Source organism: Ctenopharyngodon idella, chromosome 23 (assembly GCF_019924925.1).
Source record: "Ctenopharyngodon idella isolate HZGC_01 chromosome 23, HZGC01, whole genome shotgun sequence".
Lineage (NCBI taxonomy): Eukaryota > Metazoa > Chordata > Actinopteri > Cypriniformes > Xenocyprididae > Ctenopharyngodon > Ctenopharyngodon idella.
The window spans coordinates 9021501-9039762 of NC_067242.1; the positions used below are offsets into that span (position 1 = coordinate 9021501).

Consider the following 18262-nt stretch of genomic DNA (forward strand, 5'->3'; position numbering starts at 1 on the left):
TAATAAAGATTTTATAATGTGTGACCTTGTCTATTCTGATTTTTGTGTGTGTTTTCTTAAGTTTGTGTGAGTGATTTTGCATTTGACTGATGTTTAAGCCCAAAGTAGTATACTTCGGTTTTTACTTGACGCAAATTTCTTCATCAGAATTTCTTCACCTGATTTTTTACAATTATATATATATATATATATATATATATAGATATATATATATATATTAAATCATGTATCTCTGTAACTACATTACTAACAAGTTCTCATGACACTAAAGCCCACATGACAAACACCAGCTTAGAAAAAACATAACAGGTTGGCTATAAATATATTTAATGAAAAGATGGTTGAGAAACAAAGCATCAAATTACAGTCAGTGATACACTTGAAAAAGAAGACACTCGTGTGTCTCGACAGGGACCGTCTGTAAGACATGCTGTGGAATTAGACCTCATGGAACGTTCTTACAACCTTTTAACAACCACAAACTCAACGGACAGATTCACCAGGCTCCTCTTACCTTGAGACATGGTCCGGTTTAAACATTTTAAGGTACGTTTACACGACAACGATGTACTAAAAACGGAAACATTTTTTCGCGTACAGACGAAAACAACTTTGTCAAAACGATCCCGTTCACAGGGATCCACGAAAACAATTAAAAACGCTGTATTCTGCTCCCAGGCCAGTAGTTAGCGATGTCTCTTGGTAAAGATATGCTACGCGCCTATTGACTGAACATGTAATACGCATGCGCATGACGCCCCCCTTTTATTTATTTATTTTATTTATTTATTTTTTTATTTATTTTATTTTATTTTTTTACAAATTTGCGTTTTTGTAGTTTACACTGAGAATATAACGGTATAGTTTTCAAAAACTTGCACTTTGAAATCCGATTTCAAAAGTTTGCGTTTTCAGGCCCTCAAAATGGCGTTGTCGTGTAAATGAACGTCCAAAAACACATAAAAAGTTTTCCGTTTTTAGTTATGCAATATGAAAAAAAAAAAATGCTGAAAATTGTTACAAGATCCTCTCAGGACTCAGAACTCATGTTGAATCTGCATGGCTTATGATTTGTTCTCTCAATATCTCAAACAGTTTGAGCATTTTCATGAGTTGACCGAAAACAGTCATAATGGTTCTTTATTTTCATGAGGGAAACGTAACCTAGTAGTAAGACTTTATATTTAATAATGTATTACACTTAAATGTGTAATCCAAGAACAAAACACATGAACCTCTCTCTTTTTATGAGTTTTTGAGTCATTTTGAATATAAATGCTGAATTGAAAAGAACATCGTTTGACAACATTTGTGCTGGTGTTTATCTGTACCTTAACCTTTAAGGACAAATATGAAATAATCATTTTGGTTAATATCTTTACATTCTAGTTCCCTGTTACCATCATTTCATAAATAATAGAAGATAAGCAATGACTTAAGGTGCTTAAAAAACATTGCTTTATGCAAGTGTGCGTCTAAAAAATGACCAAATTAATAGTCATTTTCTTTCAGGAAAACGAACCAAAATATTGATTACTCAGGGGTGTATCCATATTTTTAGCTTGGTTCATAGCTGTGGCATAACAAAAGCTATTTAACCTAATGTCCTGTATCAAAGCAAAATACATCAACAGGCGAAAGATACCTGTGTTTATAAGGCCATTTCATGGAGTTGTTTTGGGTACCAAAAAAAAAAAAAATTATAATAATATTCAGTACCGCCCTGAAGAAGCTGCACAATAGATATTTATATATATGTCAGAAGACAAAATAACTTTAGTTTACATAGTTCTCAACATCATGTGCCTCCATGAGTGTCAATGACTTTATGATGGTTTTGTCAGTCCCACAATCGCCCTCAGCAGGATCTCAACATCCTATAGCCATTGTGGGGGAGAACTCAAATGTGCAGAGCATGCTGGGAAACCAAAGAGCATACAGGACCAGGAGGACTTTTGTGGGACGAACTGCACAACCATAAACACAATATTAAGAAATGTAAACGCATCTACTGAATAGTGTAAATTAAGTAATTTTTAAGTTTATATTGCATATTAAGTTGTTTTAGCTTCTTCAGAGCTGTACTTAAAAACATTTTATGATCTTATTTTTAATATTTTATATATTTTAATTAAAAAAAAGAAATTTTGCAGATTCTAAACATGAGTAGAACTGTATATCTGATTTATAGACAATATTTTGGGTGTTTTTTCAATATCTCAATCTGTATTTTTGGGAAATGTGACAAACTTTGACAAATGTAAATTCTATTAAGATTCCATTTCAGTGTAACAAAATCATTAACAATCAACTGAATAAGTGAAATTAAGCCACAGATTTCTTATGCTGACAATATATTGCAAACAAGTTGTTACGACAGTGTGAAATCACCGATTACAAACCGACACAAACAGTGACGTCTCTTACATTTTATGATCACAAGCAGAAAGTGGAGCGTTAGGTCTTCAGGACGACTCGCAGACGAAAGGAACAACCAAAAAAATTACATCATCTATTAAGAGCGTTCAATATCTGTACTTACAAATGTGACTAGAATGTAAAAAAAAAAGTTGAAATGCAAAACACAGGCCAAAACAATCTTCTCTAGATGGAACTTCACTAAAACAGTCCAAAGAGATACCGAAAGCATTAGCATCACAAACAGCGAAAACTCCAGAAGGTTCGGAGAATCAAAGAAGGCAAAAATCAATCCCAAAATAATGACTTGAGTTTTTCATTCTCTCTACAATTAAAAAAAAAAAGAAAGAAAACTGTCATTACTGGTCTTACAATACAAGCCTGTGAAAAATAGCTTCATCAATTCTTCCGTCATATTTATCAAACTCTTCTGAATACAAACAAGGTGAGCAAGAAGCTTCCAAACCACCAAGTTCCTCCTCTGTAGTGAAAAATCACATTCAAAAATGTGAATATTACAACGTTATGAGTCATTAGAACAAACACAGCAAGCACAATCAAATCAAGTCTCTTGGAAACGCAGCCCAACCCCATTTAAATGTTTAAATTATGCTACATTATCAAAAAAACAACTATGAAATTCAGGGTCAGAAGTAGTCTGAGAAGGAAACCACCACCACCGTTGATTAATGCTTAGACGGGACGAGCGCTCGTGCACCGTGTTATTTCTCGCGGTAGTACAGCAGGTACGACTTCAGCGACTCAGGCAGCGGCAGACTCAAGATTTTGTCTCTCAGATGGTTGACCTGCGGTTCCTCGGGTTTGATCGGCTCAATGTCTTTCTCCTGCTCCTCCTCTTTGCTCTCCTCCTCGATGCATTCGTCCTCCTCGCTGTCCATGGGTTGAGGAATCAGCTGGTTCCCGACGAACACGTAGGTGTTGATGCGGCGACGGCGGCGGCAGCGTCTGCGCTTGCGCTTCTGGGACGCTCTTTGCATGTTGTTGCGGCCGGGGTTCTCGTCGTTGGTCAGGTTGCGGAGGGTTCGGCGGATGTAGATCCGCGCCAGGTCCTGAAGACTCCTCACGGTCAGAGCCGCTGAGGAACAGACAATAAATACAGGTTAACGAATCTCATTTGCTTAAACTTCCCCAGTTTATTATTCACAGCACATTAAGACAATTGTTTTGTATTACAAGTTTTCTGAAATGTCATTTTTAAATATGCAAATTAGGCATCTTCTAATTAAATACGCACAAATTTGCATATAATTCCAGAACAGAAATCTGAATATTGGATAAAGCCAGGTTCAATTCCCATTGTTAAAATTGTCACTCTATAAATCAAAAAATAATGTCAACAGCCAGGAAAAAATAATTGTTTTTAGGAATAAAATGCTATATAAATCAGGCAAAATATATATGAATGAACAAATGTCTCTTTAGAATATATATAGAAATAAAACTTTAAAGTTTGGTGTACATAAGAGCTACTAAAGTGGAGATTTCTGGCTCAGTGCATGAGAAAAAAACTAATTTTGAGATCTGTAAAGATATGTATTGTAATTGAAATCTGACGCAAATAGATAAATTGGAACAAAATAAACACTCAAACTAGTCTGAAAGAAGACATTATGGAAGAAAAATAGCCCAAATCTCAAAATTGATCAGTGATTGAAAAAACAAAAACAAATAAACAAAAAACAACTGTTTTGCCTGTAACGTCTTTCACTTTTCTGAAAGATTTAGGAAAGTAATTTTGAGAAAATGGCCTGTAAATATATGTATTGTAACTGAAAACTACAGACGCAAATAGATAAAATGTAATAAAATACACACTTAACTCTTTCCCCGCCATTGACAAGATTTTCTGCTGTCGTGAGAAATTGAGTCCCCCCCAGGAATTGGGTCTCCTTTAGACCCAAGCAGTAATGCCTGATTCAAAGTGGTTATTGTGATGTCTTAACTAATTATAAGCTATTTCACTATTGTTGTATGATGTCTATTACATTAAGTGCACAAACAACATGCTTGACATATAAAATAAATGCCTATATCTTGCATAATAAAACAAACTGGAAACACAACCATGCCTAAAAATGTATTTTTTTTTTTAATAAGGATAAGGATTGTTTCAACATACTATGTTCTGTAAAAGTAATTTAATAGTGATTTTACACAATAATAGCAATGTGGTATAGTATATAATATTACTATTATACATTTTTAATAAATTAATTGTCATGCTAAGCACACACAAACATCATTAATTTGAAACGTAATTTGGGAACTATATTGGAAGCAAAAACACCTAATATGATATAAGCTAAGCTAGCAGGCTAATCGGGTAGATGTGTGCTATGCTAATACATAAGCTAACTAAAAAACAGTAGGAACGAGAAATGCTTGATTTCACAACCTATAGCTTCAGTTATATACTAGTATATGAACCATGTAATTTAAAAGACATTAATCGTCATTATAATGCATTTTAAACTATATAAATCATAGCGTTATTTTGCAGGAATTTTAATCAGGTGCTAAAAATACTACCCATTAAATGTCAGTTGAACCAATGGCATCACTCGGGGTCCTAAAGGAGACCCAATTCCTGGGGGGACTCGATTTCTCACCACACCGTCATTTATGACACAACACAGTTCCCCGCCATTGACGAGTATTTCCGGCATTCATGTTAATTTATATTCATGTTTTCACTTAGTAGGGGGCGCTATTAAGCATCTTCTAAAACAGTACAGCATCTCCGGATCCAAAAACATCTAGATCCAAAATCTATCTATCTGTCACACTGGCTGGCAACTTTTTTTGAAATCCAGGCTGGGTAAGAGTTAAATGTGCATTTTAGATTTCTTTCTACTAGTCTGAAAGACATGTGGAAACAAAATCTCAAAATTGTGCAGTGCATGAAAACAACAATGTTTTGGCCTGTGGTGTCATTCACAGTTCTGAATGAATCAGGTTAATAATGCAATCTGCAATAAATCAGTCTGTAACATTGTACTTGGAAACCTCCCTAGTGGCAGCTGATTGCACAGAGCAGTGTGAGGTCATATTTAGGGGCGGAGACTCACGGAGTACCACAGCTTCAGCCTTGCAGCCTTCTGTCCTGTTCTGCTGAACAAGAGGAGCAAATGACACCGCCAGGATATTCTTACTCTCCCAGGAGCTCTGACCAGTTCTAGTTATCTGAGTCAGCTGCAAGAACACATAAACACTGAATGAGACGGACGGTGTGTGCTAATAAAGAGGTCAAACATTTGATGCAAGACATGAGGTGCGTCCCAATTCTCATACTTGTGCACTATTCTATGCCATTTTGTAGTATAAACAGTGTAGTGTGTTTACACAGAAAATTCCACAAAGAGTGTGAAATGTTGGACACTTTATGCACTCAACTGTCAGCTTTAATTACATAGTGGAGGGGGCAGGGCTATCAGACTCAAGTGTTGAATGACAAAATGATGAAGAAAAGTAAAATTAGTGCAGCATTTGAAACCCACAAATGCAGACGTTTGGGTTTATATTTTGTAACTAATGACATTCAGACATTTGTGACAAGTGTGACTGAAGTGTCCAAACACTTTTAGGGGTCGCTGCATGCATCATCCTGTAGTTTACCTGATCCTCTATTGGCATGACCAAAATTCCTCCGACTTTCAGCAGGATTTTCATATAGTTCTCATGGTCCTTCTGAACTCCAGCTCCGCAGTATATGCGGTCATACTGGTGACTGTCTGACGAAATCTCCAGACAGTTCCCCACGACAAAGTGTGGTTCGCAAAACTCAAACCTGAAATGACACATTTTTAACACTGATATTAATTTCTAGAACATTTTTTACATTTTCTGTTTTTTTTTTTGTGTTATAAAGTAAGAATTGCCAGATATAAACCCATAATTCTGAGGAAATAATTTTTTTCGTCAGAATTGTGAGATATAAACTTGCGAAAAAAAGTCAGAATTGCTAGATGTAAACTTGCAATTGCGAGAAAAAAAGTCAGAATTGCGAGAAAAAAGTCAGAATTTCAAGATATAAACTCGCAATTGCAAGAAAAAAGTCAGAATTGCGAGAAAAAGTCAGAATTGCGAGTTTATATCTCGCAATTGTGAGAAAAAAGTCAGAATTGCAAGAAAAACAGTCAGAATTGCGAGTTTATATCTAGCAATTGAGAGAAAAAAGTCAGAATTGCAAGAAAAACAGAATTGCGAGAAAAAAAATCAGAATTGCGAGTTTATATCTAGCAATTGCAAGATAAAAAGTCGCAATTATCTTTTAAATTGTTTTATTCTGTGGCGGAAACAAGCTTCCATAATATTTAATTTATATGTTGATTTCATGTTTGTTTTTTGTGTGTGTTTTTTTTTTTTTTTTTTTTAAGTCTGATTATTTTAAGTGAAAAGAGTCCACCTTATTTGATATCTATTTGATATTCTGGTCTCTAAATATGTAGGCGAGATTGTTTTGCAACATTTATTGTTCGTCAGGCAAAACTGCTTTTCAAATCACTCAAAAGTAATAGCACACCAGTTTTTAACTATATAATTTGAGTTATCATTAAGGCCCATTAGACAACGAGGAACCACACAGCAACCAAAAAGCTATGTGCTAACAACATAGCATTTCCTTCAGAACATGTAATAATCTATTTTTATGGATGAATAAAAAGCAATTTTTGCTAAAGAACAGATATGATGCCAAGAGAAATCTGATATTGAGCATATTATTAGCATGAGTCCATATGCGTTTGTATTTGCTTAGAGCCACTAGGCAGCTGTTTTCGTTGAATAGTCGTAGACGTGTAATGGATATTGATATCTAATAAACTGATCCCAACAGGAGAGCCCTCAAAGCTCAACAACATTGATTAAGCAACCCTTAAGCACATGGCCTTCAGTTATGAAACACACGCTTTTATGGATTGTTTAATAGCGTCAGCACTTTGTCTAATACGTCATTACGGCTCTTTCTCCTGACCTCAATAACTGTGCTCGCTCTGGTGCATGACGAAAACAGATGTTTGCAAGCAGCAAATGCCAGGGAGAGCGTTCAGGGAAACCCAGTTGCGTGTCCAATACTGAAGTGGACTATCTGACCTAGCGGTTCTGGCTTTGACAGGTGTTCACACAGGTGTGCAAATCGCTCAGCAGACCGCAGGGAGCTGGCGTGCGCTTGGGGTATTTATTCATTGAGCCTGCGGTTTGGGGTTAGCTAATGCATCCTTTGTGTCACATGGAAGATTAATGGGCAGGGCTGACTAAATCAAAGTTTAAAAAACAAGTGATCTTTGAAGTGCATAACCACAGAACTGTGGAACTAACGTGGTTTGCTTGAATCTCAGTTTGCCAATTAAAACAGAGCCATTTCAATTTCTAACAAACCTCTGATCAAATCAGCACTTCTTCAAGTAGAATCTTTACATTCACACTCAAATCTACAGACAATGCAAAATAAAAGTTGAACATGCCTGTCAAAGCTGTCGCTGTGTTTAATGAAGTCATCGAGTCTTTCTTTTGCATACTCCACAACATCCTTATGGAGCTCAACGCCATGATTTACTCCAAACGGACCTGCAAATAATAATAAGATTAATAAGTCCCTGGATATGTTTTGGGTCCATCATTCAACATAAGCACACTACAGTTCAAAAGTTTGTAAGATAAGTAAGAAAAGATTTTTAAAAGAAATTACTACTTGTATTTAACAAGGGTGCATTAAATTGATCAAAAGTGACAGTAAAATATTTATAATACATTTATAAATGCAGCTCTTATTAACTTTGTTCACCAAAGAATCATGAAAAAAAAGTATCATTTTATATTAGAATGATTTCTGAAGGATCATGTGACACTGAAGACTGGAGTAATGATGCTGAAAATTCAGCTTTGTAAAAATATATTCAAATAGACAGTGTTGGGGATAATGCATTACAAGTAACTTGAGTTACGTAATCAGATTACTTTTAGTTACATAATCAGATTACTTTTCCAAATAACTAGTAAAGTAACGCATTACTTTTTTGATTTACAATAAAATATCTAAGTTACTTTTTCAAATTAGTAACGCAAGTTACTTTTTCACATTTATTGAATGACAGCTCTCCTGTTCCCAAGTTGAGAGAAATAAGGTGCAGAGGTGTTGTGTGCGCTGTGTGAACATGATGGTCATTGTAGTTCTGGACTAAATGTGAACATGCATTTACTCATCTCACTTGCACAAAAACATTCAGTATTCCTCAAAATGAATAAAAACAGTGAAATGCAATCACAGAATGTTACGCAAACCTGTAATAATTAACTATATTAAATTACACAAATATACTTTGTATTTAATCTCACTTTATTAACCAATGTCTTTGCTGCTGACCTTTAATGATCTAATTCAATCATACTAAGAAGCAAAAATGACTTTAGATTAGATTTAGAAATAAGAGTGTTGAACTTCCTTCTCCTGTATCCTAAACTTCTGTGATCCAGAATGGCAGCACAGCAAGGGTTGCCAGGTTTTCACAACAAAACACGGCCAATTGCTACTCAAAAACTAGCCCAATGGCGTTTCGGGGGGTTCCCCGGTAAAAATCAAGTTCCGGGGGTAAAATCCGCATTTTTGGCGGGGTTCCCATGGTAAAATTTGCTATTCAGGGGCTAAATATGATGTTATTTGGGTTTCGACCCATGGACATGAAGAACAACCCACGGCAACATTGTAAAAGTAGCCCAATTCCATGGGAAAAGTGCGGAGTTGGCAACACCGAGCACAGCTGAAAGGTTTGTTTGAGCTGCGCCCTCTACTGTATAGGCGTAAAAATGCATTTCCTTCAGCCTGAGGCTTATTCATTTCAAGGGCCTTAACATTTGCCAAAAATAAAACTGTTTTGTTGTTAAAAACAAGCAAGCCTTGCCCAGGTGAGAAAAAGTAATGCAAAAGTAATTTAACACATTACTTTTCATAAAGAGTAACTAATTAACGCAATTAGTTACTTTTTTAGGGAGTAACGCAATATTGTAATGCATTACTTTTAAAAGTAACTTTCCCCAACACTGCAAATAGAAAACAGCTACTTTAAATTATAATAATATTTCACAATATTATTGATTTTATTCTTCATCAAATAAATGCAGCTTTTGTGAGCATAAGAGACTTCTTTCAAAAACGTTGAAACATTATCAACCCCCAACTTTTGTATTATGAGATTTTTTATGAGATTTAACCCATTTTATGTTCCTCTAACTAAAAATAAAACATAAATCTGACTGCTTAGAAGACTAATATCACATCAAACTGCTTGATTTCATGCCTGTACCACAAAACAGTATGAGATATGTGTAAATTTTTGCCAACATTTACGACTTTGGAGTTTGTTCAAATTCAAACAAGAATGTTCAAACAAAAAAGTAAGTTGTAAAAAAAAACCTGGTCTCAGTTGACGAGGTTGAGAGCAGTTTTGGGGAAAGTTACTTATAAAAGTAATGCATTACAATATTGCGTTACTCTCAAAAAAAGTAACTAATTGCGTTAGTTACTTTTTGTGGAGTAAGTAATGTGCTACTACACTTTTGCGTTACTTTTTCTCATCTGGGCTGGGATGTTTCTCTCAACATGGGGAGAGGAGAGCTGTCAGTCAATAAATGAGAAAACAAAGTAACTTGCGTTACTTATTTGAAAAAGTAACTTGGATATTTTGTTGTAAATTTAAAAGTAATGCGTTACTTTACTAGTTACTTGAGAAAAGTAATCTGATTACGTAACTCACGTTACTTGTAATGCATTATCCCCAACACTGGTTGAGAGCCAAAAAGCTGATTTATGCAACCTAAATTTATATGTAAAACACAAAACTCTGATTGTTCCTGAGTCTTTATTTTTGGGTGCAAATTTCTTTTGAATAATATTAAGCATTTTAAATAAATTAAACAATATAAATTAATTATATCCTATCTGCTACGATTTCTTTATTGTCCTTTTATCTAACCCCTAGAGTGGTTCTCACCTATGATCAGGCCCACCATGGTGCTCAGGTATCCTGTGCCACTGCCAAGGTTAAGGAAAGACAAACCCTGCTGGAGTTTCAGGGCTTCCATCACCTCGGAGTAGATACACGGTGCTGAGAGGTGTATATTCCCGTGCTTCCATGCCAGATCCTTGTAGGCATTTTCTCTGTAGCCCTCCAGGTAGTAATCTCCACGGTCTATGGCCCTAAAGGCCTGCTCGACACGGTCTGTGCGGATGTACTGGGCTTCCTTCAGGTTGTCTATCAAATCGTCGTTATCCTCGCCAGCACTGACTGCTCCCCCCATGTTCCCCTCTTACAGCCAACAAGAAAAAAAAAAAAAAGAAACCAAAAAAAAAAAAAAAATGCAGAGGAGGTGAGAGACGGGTAACTAGACCGGTCCTCACATCCAGATGAAAGTGCTGGAACGGTTCTCCACAGGGATGCCCAGTCGTGATGTCTGTCCCACACAAATCACCTCAGACCATTCTCAGCTCTGGCAAGATCTGAGGATTGAAAAACAAAGGGTGACGGTTTAGATCTCTCTTTCACACATTTCAGTTTACTTCTCTCTTGGCACACAACTGAAAAAAAAGGAGCCATACTGTGTGAGATTCTCGCGCGCCACCTGATACCTGCCAGCTTTGATTGTCCAGCTAGGTGTTGCATGTACCTGCCTGATGCAACTAGCTTTAATATTGCAGAAGGCAGCAAAAGTCTAAAGGCCCGTTCACACCAAGAATGATAACTATATTTGCGTCCTCACCAACGAACGATAACAATCTGTTTATTCTAAGCTCACGCGCTGCGGTTTTAAAGTGTGTACAACATGTTTTGCTTGTTGCATTTACACAACTTTAACCAGCAGATGTCCTCAGCATGCTACGTTTCGAGTGAATAGCTAGTGTAATCGATCTAATCTAACAGTGAATTTAGCTGAGAAAGTCAATATAGTGGAATAAAAACAACGGCTAATCTTTTTCACTGCAACTTCAAAGGAAGTAAGACAATGTTGTTGAAACTAGCGCTGGATATCTGAGGTAATTATGTTACACTGTTTGCTAGCCTGGCATAGGCTAATGATCTCATCGTTAATAGTTCTCACTATTTATTCTGAGGGTATGACGATTGTTTTCCATATATCCATTTTCTTTAAAGTATCCTTGAAAAGGACTTTTTCTGGACCTCGGCAATTAACTTCTCTGCAATGGCATCTGCCATTTTAAACGCACGAGCCCTTAAATTAAAATGGATTCTGATTGGCTGTCAGTGTTTTATCGTTCAACAGCTGGAAAAAAAATCGTTCTGAAAGTTATCAGAACGATCGTTATCATTATAGCTGTGATGTGTACAGTGCTATTCTTTTATATTTATAACTATTTTTAGAACTATATCTCTATCGTCATCTTTATAGTTATCGTTCTTGGTGTGGACGGGCCTTTAGTCTGAAGTCTTATTACATGTCTCAAATATTAATATAATACATAAATGTCAGTTATTAATCAGGACACAAGAAATTCTGCTTCCTCTCAAAGCAAGAGCAAAGTAAGCCTCTATGTGACATTTGGGCTGCAAACATTTAGAAAGTGTCAGAATTTGCATGTTTCTTCAGCTCATTGGTAATTGAGTTAAGCTGGATTGCTGTAACCTCAAGGATTTTCATGAACCTGAACCCGATCTGGATTTAAACAAAGAAAGAAACATGAGGCTTGTTTACTTACAATGGTTCAGCGAGTGCAAGAAAATCCCAATTACTGTACACAGAAATGTCTCTATTCTCCACTTCAATTAAGGATGGCTTTGCAAAAGACCACCCATCTAAAAAGAACCAAATAAATCTGTTTTATTTTCTTTGTTGACACACTTACTATTGAAATTAAAGAGCTCATTTAAATATATTTTAAATAGCTTTTTAAAAGTCAACAGGCTTTAGTTTACATCACAACCAATAAATCATGATTTTCTACTTGCTATTGTCAGAAGCAGCTAGCATTGGGTTGTTTTCATTCTTACAGAGTCCCCAAAGTGACATTTGCAGATTTGCAAGAAAACCTTTTACAAAATGCACATGAAAACAGGGTTTTGTAGATCTATGAAGGTTTTTCATGCATGGTAAGGGTATTTTCCCTGCAAATGACACTTTATACAGTACTCGACATTAATGCTCATCTGGGACAAGTGGATTTTATGAAGAGGCAGGTGAAAAATAATTTTACTTGCTCGACCGGAGATGCAGCCCAATTAAAATGTCAATAGCAAATGACTAGGGAAGCACTGAAATTTCCAAAAATGTTCAGGCAAGAATGATTCAGTGTAAACAGCGATTGATAATGGATATTTTTGGATGGTAACAAGGGCGCGCACAGCCTGTCTATGTGAGAGACTCTCGTGGAGAAATCAAAACAAATAAGCGCAACAGCACACACAAAAATCTCACATAAGCTAACAGAAACATACTATGGTTAAAAAAAATAAAAAAATAAAAAATAATAACATTTATACACTGTAAACCCTAACACTCAAAATAATTAATTGGTTTGAGTAGGGCAAACTTAAATTAAATTAGTTCAATCAAATAAACTTTTATGAGTATTTAGAACTATCTTTTTCTTTTGAGTTCACAAAACTGACGCATTTTAAGTAATCTTAATTGTTTCATTGTTTTGAGTTTTATGAACTTGTTTCTTTAAATTTAGAGAAACTTAAATTTACCTGAAACTGGTCTGGGATTTCTATTTCCCAGCATGCTTTGCCATGACACTCAAAATGGAGAATAAATGCTAACATTAAGTGTTGTATGACGTATTTTGGTTTTTGTGCAAGATTAATGTTAAGTGGGGATTTAGTAGTGTTTAATGCTTTGCTATCCCAATTTAGAAGAGTTTCTGTTATGTGTGGTTGTTTTTGGGGGGGGGGTGGGGGTAGGCGGAGGTGTACCATCATGGTGACGAGTGGAGCATGAGCTTAGTTTGAGAAAAGGTAAATGATAAATCTTCTATATTGCCATACTCTTTCAACATGCTATGCTAATGATATCAAAGCATTGTGTTACCAATTAGCATTTGCTGAATTAGCTAGTTATAGCTAGCTAAGTTTCCACTACTAAAAATATAAGTTGAGATTACATGATCATTTTAAGTTAAATGTAATTAAGCAATTAAAATGTATAAGCACAAAAATGAAATTTGCCAGTTCTGCTTACTTTAACTTTGAATTTCTTAACTTATAACGTATTACCTCAAATTTTTTGAGTTCTGCCAACTTATTCGGGTTTACAGTGTAACATATGATATAGTTAAGCAACATCACTCAAGCAAAAGTGCGGTTTTCCCAAATATCAGCACACGATTGCAACTGTGACACTGATTTTTTTTTTTTTTTTTTTTTTTACAGTTCGATAAACAAATAGTTAATAAGCGACTTACATTTTAGACACAAAATTGACTTTTTTTTGCTCTATTTCGCCAATGAAAAGAGTTCAAAACAAATTCACAGCAGTACAGTTGCAATCTCCAAGCAACAAACAGCAGTGTTTCCTTACTGAATGATTCAGCGTTTTTTAACGAATCGGGTGAGTCAGTGATTTAATCACCCATTCATACTTGCTTCATTCTTGAGCGCATCAGTCATTTGAAAACTGGTTGAATGAATTATTCAATGACTCACCCATTAAGACAGTAACTTGCCGCCACCTACTGGCAGTTTAGTGGCACTTTAGATGCAATTTCTGTGTTTCCTCTGCAGCGGAACGACTGATGTTGTTGATACTGATTTTTTATTTAATTGGTAATATACCTAGAGTGTCTTAATGATGTTTTATTAACAAAGTTCGGGAGGAACAAGTTCAAATGATCCATCCAATCAGCATGAGAGGAGACCTGTATATATATACAGAGCTGGCTCACCTATGTTCCTCGACAGTTTTCTGCATCCCTCTGACTTCCCACTATTGGCTGGTTCCTATCCCAGCCAGGGATACAGGGGGAGTACTCTGGTTTCAGGCCAAATTGCGAGCTCAGAGCTCTTCCCTTGGACAACACGCCAAATACACACTCTTTTATTTGTAAGTGTGAACTTGTGAATTATTCTAATTGAATTTACTGATAAAATGTAAAAAATTTGATATGAAAGATGACATACATTTGATAAGGTTTGGGAAAAATTGCCCTTGAAATCAGTTTAAGGGGGGAAATAGCACAAAAATCCTGATTTAAGTAAATAAGAGCTGATAGAACAGATGAGAATATTGCTTTGATTTCATAAGGTTTTAAATGTCTACATATATGTCTACACCCCCATAACTTCCTTGTTCTTCTTTTCTTTTCTGCATTTGTCTTTCTTTTTAGCATTTCCCTGTATCACTGCCCTTTGAGTCTCCTGCACTAAAAATACTGCAGGGAGGGATCTGGGTCAAACCTCCTACTCTGTTTTGTGCAAGACCTGATTGCAACCCTACAGAGACTCTCTGTACATCAGTATACAACTTACAAAAGAGAACGGCACCTATTATAGGTCTCTTTCTTTCTAACGAACATAACACCATAAATCAATAAAGCCGTTAATATTGGAAATAAAAAGGATGCTGGTTTTCATAACACTGCTAACTGGTTTTGACGGAGAGCAAGTTGAGCAACTGGTGGATTGTTGTCGAGTTAATACTGGAACTGTTACAATGAACTGGAACAGTTTGTTATAAAGCTGAGCTGATCCGTCATTAACATGTTTAAACTTGCTAGTTGCATAATTGCAACATTATCACACTACACCGATGCTCGGACAGAATTAATCTGTTTACTGTTCCTCAGTACTTTTCCAGTGAAGATAAAAGCAAAAATAAAAGCAGGCTTTCTTTATACGATTTCCACTATTTCTTCACAGTGTTTTATGTCACACTGTAGGATACTACTGAAACTTCACAACACGTCAATTACCCATTACTGCATACACATGTCAGGCCGATTTCAGACTGTTGTGTTTCATGAAGACCTGTGGAGTGTGTAAATAGTCTATATTCTAAACAGAGGCTCATGCCCTCGCATTGACTCCTGCTCTGCATGTCTGACTCGGGGAAAGCAGAAGCCACAAACTCTCAACGGATTCATTCCAAGCCTCAATAAGAAGAACTGTGCCATAGCAGAGGGAAACCCTTCCCAAAATACATGACCCAACCTGCAGGGGACACAATAATAGTAATAATAATAATATTAATAAATGTTTGGGTTGTACTTAACACACACACATTTTATTTATTTATTATATATATATATATATATATAAAATCAGAGATATACAAAAAATCTGTGTGCAATAAAGATAAGGAACACATCACAACAAAAAATTTATATTTATTCCTTACAACTTTGTTACTTGTACTTATTTTTAACTATTTATAACTATTCAAATAGTTACTAGTATCTATTCCAGTTTTCTTAGAAGCAACCGAATAAACACTAGTAGAGATTTTAGTGTCAAAGATTTGATTTTAAGAGCAACCTATAGCTTTAAGAGAGCAAACATTTGTCTTTTATCCATATTTAATATTCATTTATCATTTATTAATTTTATTTATATTACTTTTTTTATATTACTCATTTTCCACGTTCTTGCAATGCTTTGCTCTTGTGGTTCAATGTGTGGCCTTCACAAGTTAGAGATAAGAAGGAGTGTATCCATTTCAAGGTTTCACAGGAGGTTGTGAAGCTGTTTATAACCAAAAGTAAACTTGGTAATTTGTGCTGGTCAGACGAAGCCAGACTACGCAGAGAGAAAGACGCAAATTAGATTCTGTTAAATTATTTTTATGGTAGAATGGAAGAAGACCAACACTGTTCAGCATGGCTGGATCTAATATTCCTAGCGACTGAGACCTAACAATTGTGTATTCGGTTGGTAAGATTTTTAATTACTGTAAAGTAACCATTCTGATCTGTAATTTAAATTATATATATATATATATATAAAGTTCTGTAAAAAAGTAAAAAAGCTTTTAGAGCTGATGGCCAATAAAAATTATTTATGTTGTGGAAAAAGTTGAGCAAAAATAATAATAATAATAATAATAATAATAATAAGATGAACTGTATTTAAGGAGCATTTACTTGTAAAACTAAACATATTTGTCCCTGTTAGGCTACGTAACAACAACAACAACAACAACAACAAAAACTTTACAGAGTTGTGAGGATTAATATTAAAGCAGCTTGCCATACCACCACCAACACTCGACTCTAAACAAATCGTATGGCGCCAAGATGTCATATAAATAATAATTTTACATTCCTCTGAACGATGTTTCTGTCGAAAGTGAAGAGAAATGCCGTATTTGCGACGCTTCCGTTCGTTTGTTTGTTTACGTTCGACGCATATATAATATGGATGGTGACTGACTGCGTGACGTACCGCGCTGAGGTCCATCCATACACGTAAAGATCTACATTTCACGACGCAGTCGAGCTAAAGCATTTATAAAACACCACACATCCGCACTGCGTTAAAAACAGTGTTTAGCGACGTGTGCAGTGCTTACTATATCTACATATGATATCTGAGACAATAAAAATCAAAGAAGCAAAAGAGAGAGAGAGAGAGAGAATGTAAGCGTTTCGCATGTTTAGATCCGCCATAATCTCTAAGCAGGACTTGCATGCATACATTAAATTAATTCGATAACAGGTCAAATTACAAGGGTTATGTAATATCACTTGCCATTTAAAATATTTACGAAAAAACTCCCGGTGTGTCGTGCATCTGGCCTTTGTTTTTATCCGTGTTGTGTAATGAGCAAAACGTAAAACATTTTTTTTTTTTTAAGAAATAAAAAGCACGTTATTTTAAAAAAAAAAAAATAAAGCTTCAGAGACAGTTGTTCTAGCTACTGCTTTTGTTATGTCTTATAAGTATTAGTCAACTTGCAGCATCTGGTTAAAACGCCTCCGTATTTCTGAGTCAGACTGTAATTCGGATAAAAATAAACAGAGCGAAGAAGAAGAAGAAGAAAAAACTAGTTTTTTAAATTACTTCAGAACATAAACCCATGCTGTTAGATGACATTAACGCTGCAGGACTGGGAAAACCAGTAAGACGGTTTCATTGTGTTTGACCTGGTACATCAAACCACTTTAGACAATATAACATTTGTGCATTCTTTAAAACAGCCATTTTGGGCTTTTTTTGCGTGCATTAAACCAAGACGGTAAGTTTGCATTTAAATGTCTGCCACATGTACATCTTCTTCAGCTTGCTCAGATCAACGCAAAGCAACAAAACAAAAATGTCGGCATCATCTCTGCGGAATAACAATGTTCACTGACCTTTATAAAGCCATGAATCAATCTCAGGCTTTGCACTAGCCAAACACACTGGATGCACATTAGAGTTGGTGTTTTTGAGCGCACTGTTGAGTTATGTATATATTTTCTTGGCGTTGAACAGCCAGCGCTGTTTTTCTCCAGGAACAGCTGAGAGGATGTAAACACACGTCACATGGTTCACAGAAACGAGGCTGCGGACATTAGACGGCAAATGCTGCTGGCTAATATCTGATTGCTATGATAGTCCGCCAGGGGGCTCTTAGAGGCCCAAAAAGCCAAAGCCCCATTGAGCTGCATTCAAATATCAGCTCGATTATTGTTATATTGGGGGCATTTGTAAATGTAAGTGTATAATCTTTTGAATATACCAACACTAAGGATTGGTCGCTTATTTATATTTATAAATAAGCTCTGTACGTCGATATAAAAACGATTAAACACCATTCGCCTAACTATTAATCACCAAAGAATATGATTAGTTCAGCCCGACTAGCGCTGAGAAAAGTATCACGTACCACGTGACCAAGC

The 18262-nt window shown here is 35.7% G+C and overlaps 1 protein-coding gene across 2 annotated transcripts; it reads right to left on the reverse strand.

The window, feature by feature from the left end:
* Positions 1-310: 310 nt before the first annotated feature.
* pcmtd1 (protein-L-isoaspartate (D-aspartate) O-methyltransferase domain containing 1) lies at positions 311-17929 on the reverse strand. Of its 2 annotated transcripts, none has more exons than XM_051882018.1 (6): positions 17735-17929; positions 10425-10930; positions 7902-8004; positions 6055-6226; positions 5508-5631; positions 311-3514 (listed from the first exon to the last, which is right to left on the reverse strand). In XM_051882018.1, exons 2-6 carry the CDS (start codon positions 10729-10731, stop codon positions 3141-3143), a joined length of 1080 nt encoding a protein of 359 aa, XP_051737978.1. In that variant the 5' UTR covers positions 10732-10930; positions 17735-17929; the 3' UTR covers positions 311-3140. The 2 variants fall into 2 exon arrangements, with proteins under 2 accessions (XP_051737978.1, XP_051737980.1); XM_051882020.1 differs by lacking the exon at positions 17735-17929 and adding an exon at positions 15356-15375.
* Positions 17930-18262: the final 333 nt, after the last annotated feature.

Coding starts and splice junctions, on each gene's coding strand:
- pcmtd1 (XM_051882018.1), bottom strand. CDS start 10,731: ATGGGGGGAGCAGTCAGTGCTGGCGAGGATAACGACGATTTGATAGAC. Junction 8,005..10,424: donor CATGGTGGGCCTGATCATAG/GTGAGAACCACT, acceptor TATTATTTGCAG/GTCCGTTTGGAGTAAATCAT. Junction 3,515..5,507: donor GGCTGAAGCTGTGGTACTCC/GTGAGTCTCCGC, acceptor TCTGTTCCTCAG/CGGCTCTGACCGTGAGGAGT.